We start from the raw sequence: 13,522 nt of genomic DNA, 5'->3' as shown, positions 1-13,522 counted from the left end.
AGTCAGTGGCATTTATTGAATGGCTCCGTGGAAACAGCCCGGGCTGTGGAGTCAGAGGTCAGGGGTTCAAATCCCGGCTCCGCCAATTGTCAGCTGTGTGACTTTGGGCAAGTCACTTAACTTCTCTGGGCCTCAGTTACCTCATCTGTAAAATGGGGATTAAGACTGTGAGCCCCCCGTGGGACAACCTGACAACCTTGTAACCTCCCCTGTGCTTAGAACAGTGCTTTGCACATAGTAAGTGCTTAATAAATGCCATCATTATTATTACTGTGTGCAGATCACTAAACTAAGGGCTTGAATGAGTACAATAGAGTTGGTAGGCATGATCCCTCCCCTTGAGGCATTTACAATCTAGTAGGGAAGAGAGACATTAAAAAAATACAGATAGGGGAAGGAGAGTAGAGGATATGTATATAAGTGCTGTGAGGGCAGGACGAGTATCAACCGTAGTGTTTAAGGGATATGGATCTAAATGCATAAGCTATACAGAAGGGACAGCCAATAGGGTGGGGAGATGAGAAGCTGGTCAGGAGATGAGGGTGGGGAGATGAGGGGCTGGTCAGGGAAGGCTTCCTGGAGGAGATATGATTTTAGTAGGGTTTTGAAGTTTGAAGAGTGGTGGTCTGTCAGACATGAAGAAGGGAAGGGGCTGAGGGGTGGTTCCAGAAAGGAAGAAGGATGTGAGCAAGTGGTCCATTGTCTTCCGTTGTCTATAGAGACGAGATTGAGGCATAATAAGTAAGATACTACAGGAGTGAAGTGTGTGGCCTGGGTTGTAAAGGGAGAGGAGAGAGGCTAGGTAGGAGGGATAGCGCTAACTGAGTGTCTAATGGTAAGACGTTTCTGTTTCATGTTGATGGACAACCACTGGAGTTCAGTGTTCTGCACACAGTAGGTGCTGAATAAATTCTATTGATTGATTACAAGGGAGAGGAGCTTGAGATATTGTGACACTATAGAAACACTGGCTATCGGAAATGTTGCCCTTGCACTTGGACTTGCATCCTTTATTCACCCCTCCCTCAGTTCCACAGCACTTATGTATATATCCATAATTTATTTACTTAAATTAATGTCTCTCTCCCACTCCAGACCATAAAACTGTTGTGAGCATGGAATGTATGTACCAACTGTGTTATATTGTACTCTCCTGAGCACTTAGTGCAGTGCTCCTCACACAGTAAGAACTCAATAAATACAAATGATTGACTGATTGATGAAGGAAAGAACATAATTGGATCAAAAAGCAAAGATGATCTGCAAAACTTAATCAGGGTTCAGGGCAAAAGATAGTTTGAGCTATATCTATAACAACACTACTCCTCTGAGTGATCACCATACTACTTCTTCGTGCCTACCTAAAGCTCTCAGATGGGACAAAAGAGCAGTAGAGAAGGACATGAATTAACCATTTATAACTGAAAGCACAGCTGGGCTTGGGAATGAATTTCCAACATTATTATTATTATTATTATTATGTGCCGTCGAGTCATTTCTGATTCATAGCGACTTTGTGGATATACTTTCTCCAGAACGTCCTGTCCTCTGCCATAATCCACAACTTTTCTAATGGTTCTTCCGTTATCATTGTTGTGGTTTCTATCCATCTAGCTGCTGGTCTGCCTCTTCCACGTTTTCCCAGGCCTTTTCCAGGCATTAGTGTCTTCTCCAGAGAATCAGTCCTCCTGAGTGTATGTCCAAAATATGCTAATCTAAGTCGAGTCATTTGGCCTTCCAATGACCACTTTGGTTTAATTTGCTCCAAAATCCATTTATTTGTTTTTTGGGCAGTCCAACATTAACTGAGTATTCATTTTAACACTCTCCTCCTCACACCTAGACATTAAGGGAGTGAGCCAGGTGCTTGAAGCCTCACCTCCCCTGACAACTACCTCATGCCAGACAATGCTAATTATATTAAGCAAAAGGTGCAAAGTGTACCAACTCTGTTGTGTTTCATTTTTCTTTACTTTACAGCTTACAGAATCATCCGAGTGTATGGTCTGAATGTTAGAGGATCAGGGGCCCATATTTGAATAGTCAGCCACATTCTGGTGATTCCTTACATTGTAAGCTTTTTGCTGAGCCAGGTCTGGGATCCAGCAATAATTTCCTCAGAGATTCTGATTTGGGAGATGGATTTTTTCAGAAATAATGAGGAAATAAATAGGTCAAGCTTAGCCGGTTTCTAGCAAGTAACAGTCAGTGACATTCACACTCCGTTCTTTCTAGGCCCATCAATGTCTTGCCTATTTTTGACCTCATGTAATCATGTAGTATAACGTTTATATATGAAACACTTTGCCAAATATGTGGTTAAGGAAGAATGAAGATGACCATTGTTGAATCAAGATGCTCACTGTAGAGACTTTCAGGTATTACACTCGTCATGCTACTTAACACAGTCTCCACACCCAAACTACTGTCCTTGATGTACAAATTGATACCCTCAAAACCACTTTTTCTACTCAACTCACTTGCTCCCCTCTCCCTTCACCGATCTAACACCACTAACCACAGCCCTGAATTACTACCACAGTCTGTTTCCTTTATCCCTGTGCAAGAGCAGCGGGGCACTGCTGACAGAAATCCAGATATCAGGCCGACTACATCCATCTCAAATTCATGCCTACCTGCTCTAACTTTGCCCAGGAACGTTATTTCTGCATCCTTATTGATGCCTTTGACCATTGCTCTAGCCAGCTGTTTCAGACATTTAACTCCCTCCTCAAGGGGTTTGAGGCTCCTGACCACACCTCTTGCCCCATGTTTTTCATTGATAAAATTGAAACCATGAGGTGTGATCTTCCCTGCTCTTTTCCAGGCCCTCTCTCCTCCGGCCCCTTCTTTGACTCTCCCATCTCTCCCAGCAATATCTCAAGAGATGTCCTGCCTTCTCTCAAAATCCACCTGTGCTTCCAACTCCAGCCCTCGGCCCCTTTTCAAAATGCTTGCTTCCACCCTTCTTCCCTTCCTGACTGCAGTCTTCAACGGTTCCAATGGCTTCCTCCCCTCTGCTTTCAAACATGCTCATGTCTCTCCATCCTAAAAAAAAACCCTCCTTTATCCCCACAATCCCTTCCAGTTATCACCCTATCTCCCTCCTACTATTCCTCTCTAATCTCACTGTGCAAGTTGCTACTATGCTGCCTCTAATTCCTCTCCTCAACCTTTTCCAATCTGGCTTCCACTCCTTTCACTCCATGAAAACTGCCCTCTCAAAGGTCATTAGTGAAGTCCTCCTTGCCAACAACAGCCTCTACTTCATTCTAATCCTTCTCAACTGCCAGATGCCTTCTACGCTGTCAAACACGTCTCAAAACGTTATCAGGAACGTTATCCTTAGCTTCACTGACAACGTCCTCCCCTGGTTCTCCTCCTATCACTCTGACCATGATTTCTCATTCTGTTTTTCAGGCTCCTCCTCTGCCTTCCACCCTCTGACAGTTGGGGCCATTCAGGACTCTGTTCTGGGTCCCCTTCTAATCCTCCATCTACACCCATTTCCTTGGAGAACTCATTTACTCCCATGCCTTCAACTTCCATCTCTATAGGGATGATTCCCAAATCTATATCTCCAGCCCTGACCTCTCTTCTTCTCTGAAGTCTCATATTTCCACCTGCCTTCAGGACACCTCTACTTGGAAGTCCTGCCAACACCTCAAATTTAACATGTCTAAACAGAACTCCTTATCTTCCCACCCAAACCCTGACCTCTGCCATCACTGGAAGACAGCACCATCATAAGCCCATAACAGTGGCATTATCCTCGACTCATCCCTCTCATTCAATCTGTCACCAAATCCTGTCAATTCAACCTTCACGACATCACTCCTCTCCATCCAAACTGCTACTATGCTGATCCAAGCACTTATCCTATTCCATCCAGACTATTGTATCAGCCTTCTTGCTGACCATCCTGCCTCCTGTCTCTCCCTACTCCAGTCCATACTTCACTCTGCTGCCTTGATTATTATTCTACAAAAATGTTCAGTCCATGTTTCTCCTCCTCAAGAACCTACAGTGGTTGGCCACCCATGTCCACAAACAGAAACTCCTTACCATTGCCTTTAAAGCACCCAATAACCTCACCCCCTCCTATCTACCTTTCTGTTTTCCTACTACAACCCAGCCCACTCACTTTGCTCCTCCATCACTAACCTGTACCTTGATGTCATCTCTCTTGCTGCTAACTCATTCATTCATTTTTCATTCATTCAATCGTATTTATTGAGTGCTTACTGTGTGCAGAGCACTGTATTAAGCACTTGGGAAGTACAAGTCAGCAACATATAGAGACGGTCCCTACCCAACGATGGGCTCACAGTCTAGAAGAGGGAGACAGACAACAAAACAAAACACGTAGACAGGTGTCAAAATCCACAGAATAAATAGAATTATAGCTATAAGCACACCATTAACAAAATAAATAGAATAGTAAATATGTACAAGTAAAATAAATAGAGTAATAAATCTGTACAAATACATACAAGTGCTGTGGAGAGGACAAGGAGGTAGGGCAGGGTGGATGGGGAGGAGGAGAGGAAAAAGGGGGCTCAGTCTGGGAAGGCCTCCTGGAGGAGGTGAGCTCTCAGTAGGGCTTTGAAGGGAGGAAGAGAGCTAGCTTGGCAGACGTGTGGAGGGAGGGCATTCCAGGCCAGGGGAAGGACATGGTCTGGGGGGTCAACAGTAGGACAGGCGAGAACGAGGCACAGTGAGGAGGTTAGTGGCAGAGGAGAGGAGGGTGTGGGCTGGGTTGCAGAAGGAGAGAAGGGAGGTGAGGTAGGAGGGGGAGAGGTGATGGAGAGCCTTGAAGCTGAGAGTGAGGAGTTTTTGCTTAATTCGTAGGTTGACAGGCAACCACTGGAGATTTTTGAGGAGGGGAGTGACATGCCTAGAGCGTTCCTGTACAAAGATAATCCGGGCAGCAAAGTGAAGTATAGACTGAAGTGGGGAGAGACAGGAGGATGGGAGATCAGAGATAAGGCTGATGCAGTAATCCAGTCGGGATAGGATTAGAGATTGAACCACCCACATCCTGCCTTTGGCTTGGAACTCCCTCCCCCTTCATATGTGACTCTCCCCCCATCTTCAAAGCCTTATTAAAAGCACGGACCTGAGATTCCAAAGGTCCTGAGCTCTAATCCCAGCTCTGCCACTTGTCTTTTGTGTGACTTTGGGTAAGTCACTTAACTTCTCCTTGCCTCAATTACTTATCTGTAAAATGGATTAAGGGTGTGAGCCCCAAATGGGGCATGGACTGTGTCCAACCTAATTAGCTTGTATCTACCCCAGCCCTTGGTACAGTGCCTGACCCAAAGTAAGCACTTAAATATCATAAAATAATTACATTGACCTCCTCTAAGAAGCATTCCCTAAGCCCTCATTTCTACTACTCCCTTTCCTTTCTGCGTCATCCTTGCACTTGGATTTGTATCCTTCAAGCACTTGACAGTTACCCCACCCTCAGTTCCACAGCATTTATGTACATATCCATAATTTATTTGAATATCTGTCTCTCCCTCTAGATTGTAAACTCCTTGTGGGCAGGGATCATGTCTAACAACTATTATATTGTACTTACTACAGTGCTCTGCACACAGTAAGTGCTCAATAAGTATGACTGATTTACCAGCATCTCTATGCCTCTGACTCCTTCTGTGAATCAAATCAGATCCTTTTTTCCCTATCTCTGAGGAATTAGTAAGCAAATGACTACAAAACTTTTCCAGAGGAAAATGCTCATTAGACAACCATCTTAAAGGAGCACAAAGCTAGTTTCTGGGAACTTCAAATGTGAGGTTCAGGAGACTTAAAAAACAAGTTCTCTGACCACAAATGGAAATACACAAATGAATCTGAAGTCTGAGATTTCACCTACCGAGTGCAACTGAAGGAGAATCCGTGGATCAATTATCCACATGAACTTCAGTACCTCCAGGTCATCTGGAAGCTCAGCCATGTCAGAGATATCTTTACTGTTTTGAAGTGAGAGTTCTCCATGTTCATTTCACAGAACAAGTTCTAATGACATCATGAGAAATTGCTTGTGAGCAATTGCTTGTTTTACTTTTGGGCTAAGTGCTCCTCTACAATAGGCAGTAAATTGCAATACTCAGCAGCACTCCCACATTTTGAATTTATACATGGGTTTCAGGCCCCCAGTCATATCTCATTCTGTGTATATTGCCTCCCTGGTTCTCCAATAGGATTTTTTTTTGGGGGGGGGGGGAGGGGGGGAGAGGAGAGGGGGGTAAGCAAGGGCTGAGGAAAATCTACCCTAGGCAGTTAGAGGGAAAGGGGGCAGAAACTCTTAAAAATGTAGAAAATATTAAATCCCCATTCTTAAAATCTTGAACTGATTCTGTGGTACTCTCCCACATGCTTAGTACAGTGCTCTGCACATACTAAGTGCTCAATAACCACCACTGATTAAGCCAATTGCTTAACCTCTGCCATTTCAGTTGCCCAGTTGTAAACTGAACATAATAGTTGTTTGAAGAGAGGTTTCATGAAAAGCAAAGTTTGTTAAATTATTATTATAGAACATTAGCACTTCCTTGTTTTGTGCCATGTGGAAACAGAAACAGAGGAAGAGAAAATTAGCTTTAAACTTTGCTGCTACTGACCTCAGCAATTCAGTTCCTACTGACAAATTGAGAGGCTATAACAAACCACAAAAAGAGGCTTCCGTTTCAATGATCTTGGTTATCAATCAAACAACTGTATTCATTGAGCACTTACTGTTTGCAGAGCTCTGTACTAAGCATTTGGGAGAATACAATAAAACAGACACACTCCCCACCCACAGTGAGTTTACAGCTTAGAGAAGCTGCTCAAAGCTTCTCAAATATACTATAATAGATACTTTTTTATACCTATATATTTCTTTGAAAAAAGATAGACTGATAAAAGTCTCTATTAAAATCCTGCTTTCTTATTAAAATCCAAGTCATATTCTAGATTTTCCCTCAGACTGGAAATAACATCTGGCATGCTGACATTTCAAAATAGGATTGAGAGGTTTATAGAAGAAACTGCACTGAATAGGAGTGACATGAGAGTTTACCTTTTCTTGGTCTCAATTTCCCTGGGCAAGGCTCCTTTTTTTCCATAGCTGCTTCTCTTTCTTTCCATCGTCGGACCTGCTCCTCCCTCATCTTGAAGAACAGTATATGTTTCTGCTCTTCACTGAGCTCTGCCAGTAGATCAGGATCGATGTACATCTCTGACAGTATCTGCCTCAGCATGGCTGCAGTTCGCAGGGCTTTACACCTGTGGCCAAAAGTCTTTGAAAATGGACTCCCAAGGGCAGTCTCTTTCCAAGCTGGTAGGTGTGTAGCGCCGAGATATCCACGCCCAAGACACACACAGGGCAGGAATGCAGGCTAACCATACCACAGTTCGGTCAGCAGACTACTTCTGGAACTATGCACCATCTATACAGTCGGAATGTTGAGCACCTTCCTGCAAGTAACAACAACCAAAAACTAAGCATGAAATTAAAAACAGATCACTGAAATGTACAAAAATCACACACAGAAATGTTTTTTAGAAAAAAAGACCTAAGAAGAAATATAGTGTTCCTGTTTTAGTGAAAGGATAAGAGGAAAAAAAACTTAAGGCAGGAGTTCATAGATTAGAGAAAATATCGCCTCAAACCACGTAATGTCCCTCCAAATACTATATTGCAAAATTTAGCTCCATAAGTCAATCCCAAAATAACAACTACAAAAAACAACAGTGGGACTTTACTCCCACCCAAGGAAACATATTATTAACTCAGTTAAACTCACACAAACTTCCGAAGGTAAGACTAGGCAAGAAAACAAGTATGATAGAATAAAAGCGCAATGCTCTCTAGAAATATTCCAATTGAAAACAAACTTCCCTGCTGAGCTTAAACTAAGAAGTCACTTTCATGGTTGATTCATTTCAATCTTTAAAGGTGGAACAAGGTGAAGACAAAATAAGCCACAACCCAATTTTTCTATTTCCACTCTGGTCCACACCAACTTTTCACAGGGATATGAAAAGTTTACTAATTTCCTTTCCACTCAGATGATGAGAGTTGGGTTCCAAAGAAGATACTGGTGCTATTATCTCTATAATACATTGTATATACCTAGTAATTATTCCAGTCATCACTAAAATACAGCTTTTTTATGCTCTTTGAGTGCAGGGACCAACTATATTCTTCTCTTCCAGTTGCTTAGTTCAGAGCTCTGCTTTCAATCAATCAATCACTTCTGTAGGTGTTCAGCAAATACTATGATAATTGCTCTCTCTGGCAGAGGGAGACTTGAGCCCATTAAATGAACTGGTCTCCAAGATCCTACCCTCAAAAGACCCACACTTGCCTTGGTCACTAAAACCAGCAAAGTGGACCACTCTGAAAAAGGGCCCCTGCTGAGCAACCAGGACTAGAGCTATTTTTTCAGGGCCCCTTAAATGACTCTGCTGCAGGTAATAATAATAATAATAATAATTGTTAAGTGCTTACTGGGTGCCAAACGCTGTACGAAGCATTGGAGTAGGGATGAGGTAGTCAGGTCAGATACCATCCCTCTCCCACATGGGGCTCCCAATCTAAATAGGAGGTAGAACAGATGTTGACTGCCCATTTTACAGATGAGGAAACTGAAGCACAGAGGAGTGGGGAAAGATTCAGAAACATCCTCCTCTCTCATCTGCCTCCACTGATGGTGGTCTAGCTCCTTTGGGAGCACGGGCCTGGAAATCAGAAGGACCTGGGTTTTAATAATAATAATAATGTATTTGTTAAGCACTTACTATGTGCAAAGCACTGCTCTAAGCACTTGGGGGGTACAAAGTAATCAGGTTGTCCCATGTGGGGCTCACAGTCTTAATCCCCTTTTTACAGATGATGGAACTGAGGCCCAGAGAAGTTAAGTGGCTTGCCCAAGATCACACAGCTGACAAGTGGCAGAGCCGGGATTCAAACCCATGACCTCTGACTCTCAAGCCCGTGCTCTTTCCACTGAGTCATGCTGCTTCTCTAATGCCGATTCTGTCACTGGTCTGCTAGGTGACCCTGGGCAAGTCACTTAACTTCTTTGTGCCTCAAATATCTCATCTGTTAAATGAGAATTAAGACTGAGATCCTTGTAGGTCATGGACTGTGCCCAATCCAATTAACTTCTATCTACCCCAGTGCTTAGTATGGGGCACATTTTAAGCACTTAACAAATACTATAAAAAAAGTCCTACTGTGGGGCATGGCAATGAGGTTGGCCACCTCTGAATGCAAAGGAAATAATAAGGCAAAACTCCAAGGACATTTATCAGGACCCAGCAACACTAACCATGTGAAACAGGAAGTTTCTCATGTATTATATTCATAAATTACCATGGAGGCCTCCATATTCTATCTACATATACAACAGTATGTCTTAGTATCTTGATAATTAAAGTAAGGATTTCATGTTCATTATTTAAAGAATGTTTTGTACATCTATGAAATATGTTCCGGTCATTAAGGCTGATATAGTTTTAAGTTCTTTGAGGGCAAGGATTGTGTCTTCATCCTCTAACTTAATGATAACAATAATAATTACTGTGGTATTTGTTAAGTGCTTACTAAGTGCCAGGCCCAGGACTAAGCCCTGGGGTGAATACAAACAGATTGGGTTGGACATAGTCCCTGTCTCACATAGGGCTTACAGTCTTAATCCCCATTTTACAGATGAGGTAATTGAGGCACAGAGAAGTGAAGTGACTTGCCCAAGATCACACAACAGACAAGTGGCAGAGCAGGGATTAGAACCCAGCTCCTTCTGATTCCCAGGCTCATGCTCTATCCACTAGATCACGCCACTTCTCATTAGACCACGCTGCTGTATTGTATAGTACTCTCCCAAGAGCTTAATATAGTACTCTGAATCAATCAATGGTATGTACTGAGTGATTACTATGTGCAGAGCACAGTGTTAAACACTTGGAAAAGTACAATACAATAGAATTGGTATACAATTTCTACCTTCAGGGGTAGACTGTGAGCCCCATGCGAGACAGGGACTGTGTCCAATCTAATTCACTTATATCTACCCCAACACTCAGAACAGTGTTTGACATAGACTAAGCAATTAAATAAAGTTTTAAAAAGCAGGGAGCTAACAGGCTACAGGGGGAGACAGACATGAAAATAAATGACAGATAGGGGAAGGGCAGAGTATAATCATTTGTACACAAGTACTTTGGGGCTGGGCAGGGAAGAGAATCAAAGTGCTTAAGGGGCACAGACCCAAATGTATAGGAGACTCAGAATGGAGGGCGAATAATTGGGGTAATTAGGGTTTAGTCAGGAAGTCCTATCAAAAGTATGATTTTAATAGGGCTCTGAAGATGGGGAGAGTGGTGGTCTGTCAGATATGATGGGGACTTAGTTCCAGGCCAGAGGAGGACTTGAGCAAGGGGTCAGTGGGGAGATCAGTGATTGAGGTACAGAGAAAAAATTGGCATTAGAGGGGCATAAACACTCAAACACTATTGATTGATAGCTAAGTACCAACGAAAGAGCCATTGCAAATTTATAATGCAGGAGTATCTCATTGCATCCTAGATTACAGAAAGTGACAGTTCTTTCAGATGCTGCTTCTGCAAGCTAGGGTCAGAACACCAGAAAGACTTTCAGTTCCACCTCTTAAAACCAGAGGAGGGTATGTGAAAGGGGGAAGGATATTTATTTATTAGGAGTGAGGAATAACTTGAAGATTATGAAATCTGATAAGAAACCAAACTGGAAAGAAGCATAACATCCTAAGAAATTAACTGTTATAGCCTAAGCCTCTGGAAAACAAGTATACAAACTAATGTTCCCAGAAAGTATTGAAACATTTGGAAGACACTGAGGGAGTGACTGTTTGTTTTGTGCGAAGGGAGTATGCCTTGTTTTAACCTCTCTGGGCCATAATAACCTTTCTGTTACTATTTGCATATTGATAAATATGTCTAGAGGGCATCTGATGGACACAGCTAGCAATCTTAAAAAAAAATATTCTGAGATCTCGTCATGCTGTACCTAAACAGGCTCACATTGATGGGAAAATCTTCCCCCAATTCTGCCCCAGCATTCTGGCAGAACTAAATGTACCTAATAGTGTTCTACATAAAAGTAGAAACTCAGGACTGCAGAATCTCCTTGTATACCAGTACCATGTAATAGATACATAGATTTATAAGGTACCTTTTGCTCCAAGAATTTTGCAGAAGAGAGAAGATAGCATTATTAAATTCATCTTACTAATGGGATAATTGAGGCAGAGACAACTCAAGTCTTCACTCAGTGTCCTACCACAACTTCACAAATCCACAGATTTCCAACTAGCTTCGGACCTGTTACTTTAGTTACTATTTCTCTATCCATTACCTGCCTTTGCTTTCCCCTTTTCCCTATATTAAGTGCAAATTCCCTCTTGAATATCAATATTCTCCATCCCTCAGATCTATTTATTCTTCTTCCCTTCAATTCCAATTTCAAATGCTTTATTCTCATAATGAGAAACAGCCTGGCCTAGTGGAAAGAGCATGGCTCTGGGGATTGGGGGACCTGGGTTCATTCAGTTGTATTTATTGAGCGCTTACTGTGTGCAGAGCACTGTACTAAACACTTGAGAGAGTAGAAAGCATCAATAAAAAGACACTTTCCTTTGCGCACTAGGAGCTTACAGTCGAGAGGGAAGTGAGGAAAGACATTAATATTAATTAATAAATTACAGATATGTACATAAGTGCTGTGGGGCTGGGAAGGGGGAAGAACTAAGGGAGCAAGTCAGGGTGACGCAAACAGGAGTGGGAGAAGAGAAGTCAGGAAAGCCCTATTGAAAAAGACCTGCCTTCAACAAGGCTTTGAAGTGGGGGAAAGTAATTGTCTGTTGGATTTGTAGAGGGAGGGTGTTCCAGGTCAGAGACAGAACGCAGAAGCAGCATGGCACAGTGGAAAGAGCACGGGCTTTGGAGTCAGAGGTCATGGGTTCAAATCCCGGCTCCGCCAATGGTCAGCTGTGTGACTTTGGGCAAGTCACTTCACTTCTCTGTGCCTCAGTTTCCTCATCTGTAAAATGGGGATTAAGACTGTGAGCCCTCCGTGGGACAACCTGATCACCTTGTAGCCTTCCCAGTGCTTAGAACAGTGCTTTGCATATAGTAAGCGCTTAATAAATGCCATTATTATTATTAATGTGGGCAAGGGGTCGTCGGCAAGATAGAAAAGGTGGAGGCACAGTGAAAAGGTTAGCATTAGAGGACTGCCTGTCTACTTGTTTTGTTTTGTTGTCTGTCTCCCCCTTCTAGACTGTGAGCCCAGTGTTGGGTAGGGACTGTCTCTATCTGTTGCCTAATTGTACTTTCCAAGCACTTAGTACAGTGCTCTGCACACAGTAAGTGCTCAATATGATTGAATGAATGAAAGAGCGAAGTGTATGGGCTGGGTTGTAGAAGGAGAATAGCAAGGTGAGGTAGGAGGGGGCAAGGTGATTGAGTGCTTTAAAGCCAATGGTGAGGAGTTTTTGTTTGATATGGAGGTGGATGGGCATCCATTGGAGTCTTTTGAGGAGAGAGGGGACATGTCCTAGACTTTTTTTAGAAAAATGATCTGGGCAGCAGAGTGAAGTATTGACTTGAGTGTGGAGAAAAGAAGGCTGGCAGGTCAGCAAGGAGGCTGATGCAGTAAACCAGGCTGGGTTCTACTCCCAGTATCGCTACTTACCTGCTGTGAGACCAAGGGCAAGTCATTTAACTTCTCTGTGCTTCACTACCTTCATTTCTAAAAAGTGGATTAAACACCTATTCTCCCTTCACCTTATACCATGAACCCCATCAGGTCTATGGTCCGACCTGATTAACTTTCATCTACTCCAGTTCTTAGTACAATGTTTAACACAGAGTAAGGGCTTAACAAATACCACTTATTACCAAACTACTGCTTCCACATTTTGTAAAACTAGTCCTTATTCGGTCATCTGCCACTCATTCATTCATTCATTCAATCGTATTTATTGAGCACTTACTGTGTGCAGAGCACTATCCTAAGCGCTTGGGAAGTACAAGTTGGCAACATATAGAGACAGTCCCTACACAACAGTGAGCTCACAGTCTAGAAGGGGGAGACAGACAACAAAACAAAACATATTAACAAAATAAAATAAATAGAATAGTAAATATGTACAAGTAAAATAAATAGAGTAATAAATCTGTACAAACCTATACACAGGTGCTGTGGGGAGGGGAAGGAGGTAGGGCGGGGGGATGGGAGGGAGAGGAAGGAGAGGGCTCAGTCTGGGAAGGCCTCCTGGAGAAGGTGAGCTCTCAGTAGGACTTTGAAGGGAGGAAGAGAGCTAGCTTGGCAGATGTGCGGAGGGAGGGCTTTCCAGGCCAGGGGGAGGACGTGGGCTGGGGGTCGAGGGCGGGACAGGCGAGAACGAGGCACCGTTCTCCAAATCCCTCCCTACTGGGCTACCCTTTCTTGTCTCCTACAACTTTCTTCAATGAGTGGTAAAGA

General features: G+C 43.0%; 1 protein-coding gene across 3 annotated transcripts in view; it reads right to left on the bottom strand.

Moving 5' to 3' along the window:
• Nucleotides 1-13,522, bottom strand: part of SH2D4A (SH2 domain containing 4A) — a 73,481-nt gene that overhangs the window by 52,009 nt on the left and 7,950 nt on the right. For all 3 annotated transcript variants that reach the window (XM_038747436.1, XM_038747434.1, XM_038747435.1), the window contains exon 2: nucleotides 7,073-7,470. In XM_038747436.1, coding sequence (XP_038603364.1) covers nucleotides 7,073-7,253 — 181 coding nt within the window. In that variant the 5' untranslated portion in view covers nucleotides 7,254-7,470. The remainder of the gene's footprint in view (nucleotides 1-7,072; nucleotides 7,471-13,522) is intronic.

The sequence above is a fragment of the Tachyglossus aculeatus genome, chromosome 5 (genome assembly GCF_015852505.1).
Source record: "Tachyglossus aculeatus isolate mTacAcu1 chromosome 5, mTacAcu1.pri, whole genome shotgun sequence".
Lineage (NCBI taxonomy): Eukaryota > Metazoa > Chordata > Mammalia > Monotremata > Tachyglossidae > Tachyglossus > Tachyglossus aculeatus.
The sequence above is the reverse complement of the archived record's forward strand: the minus strand, read 5'-3'. Positions and strand labels throughout refer to the sequence as shown.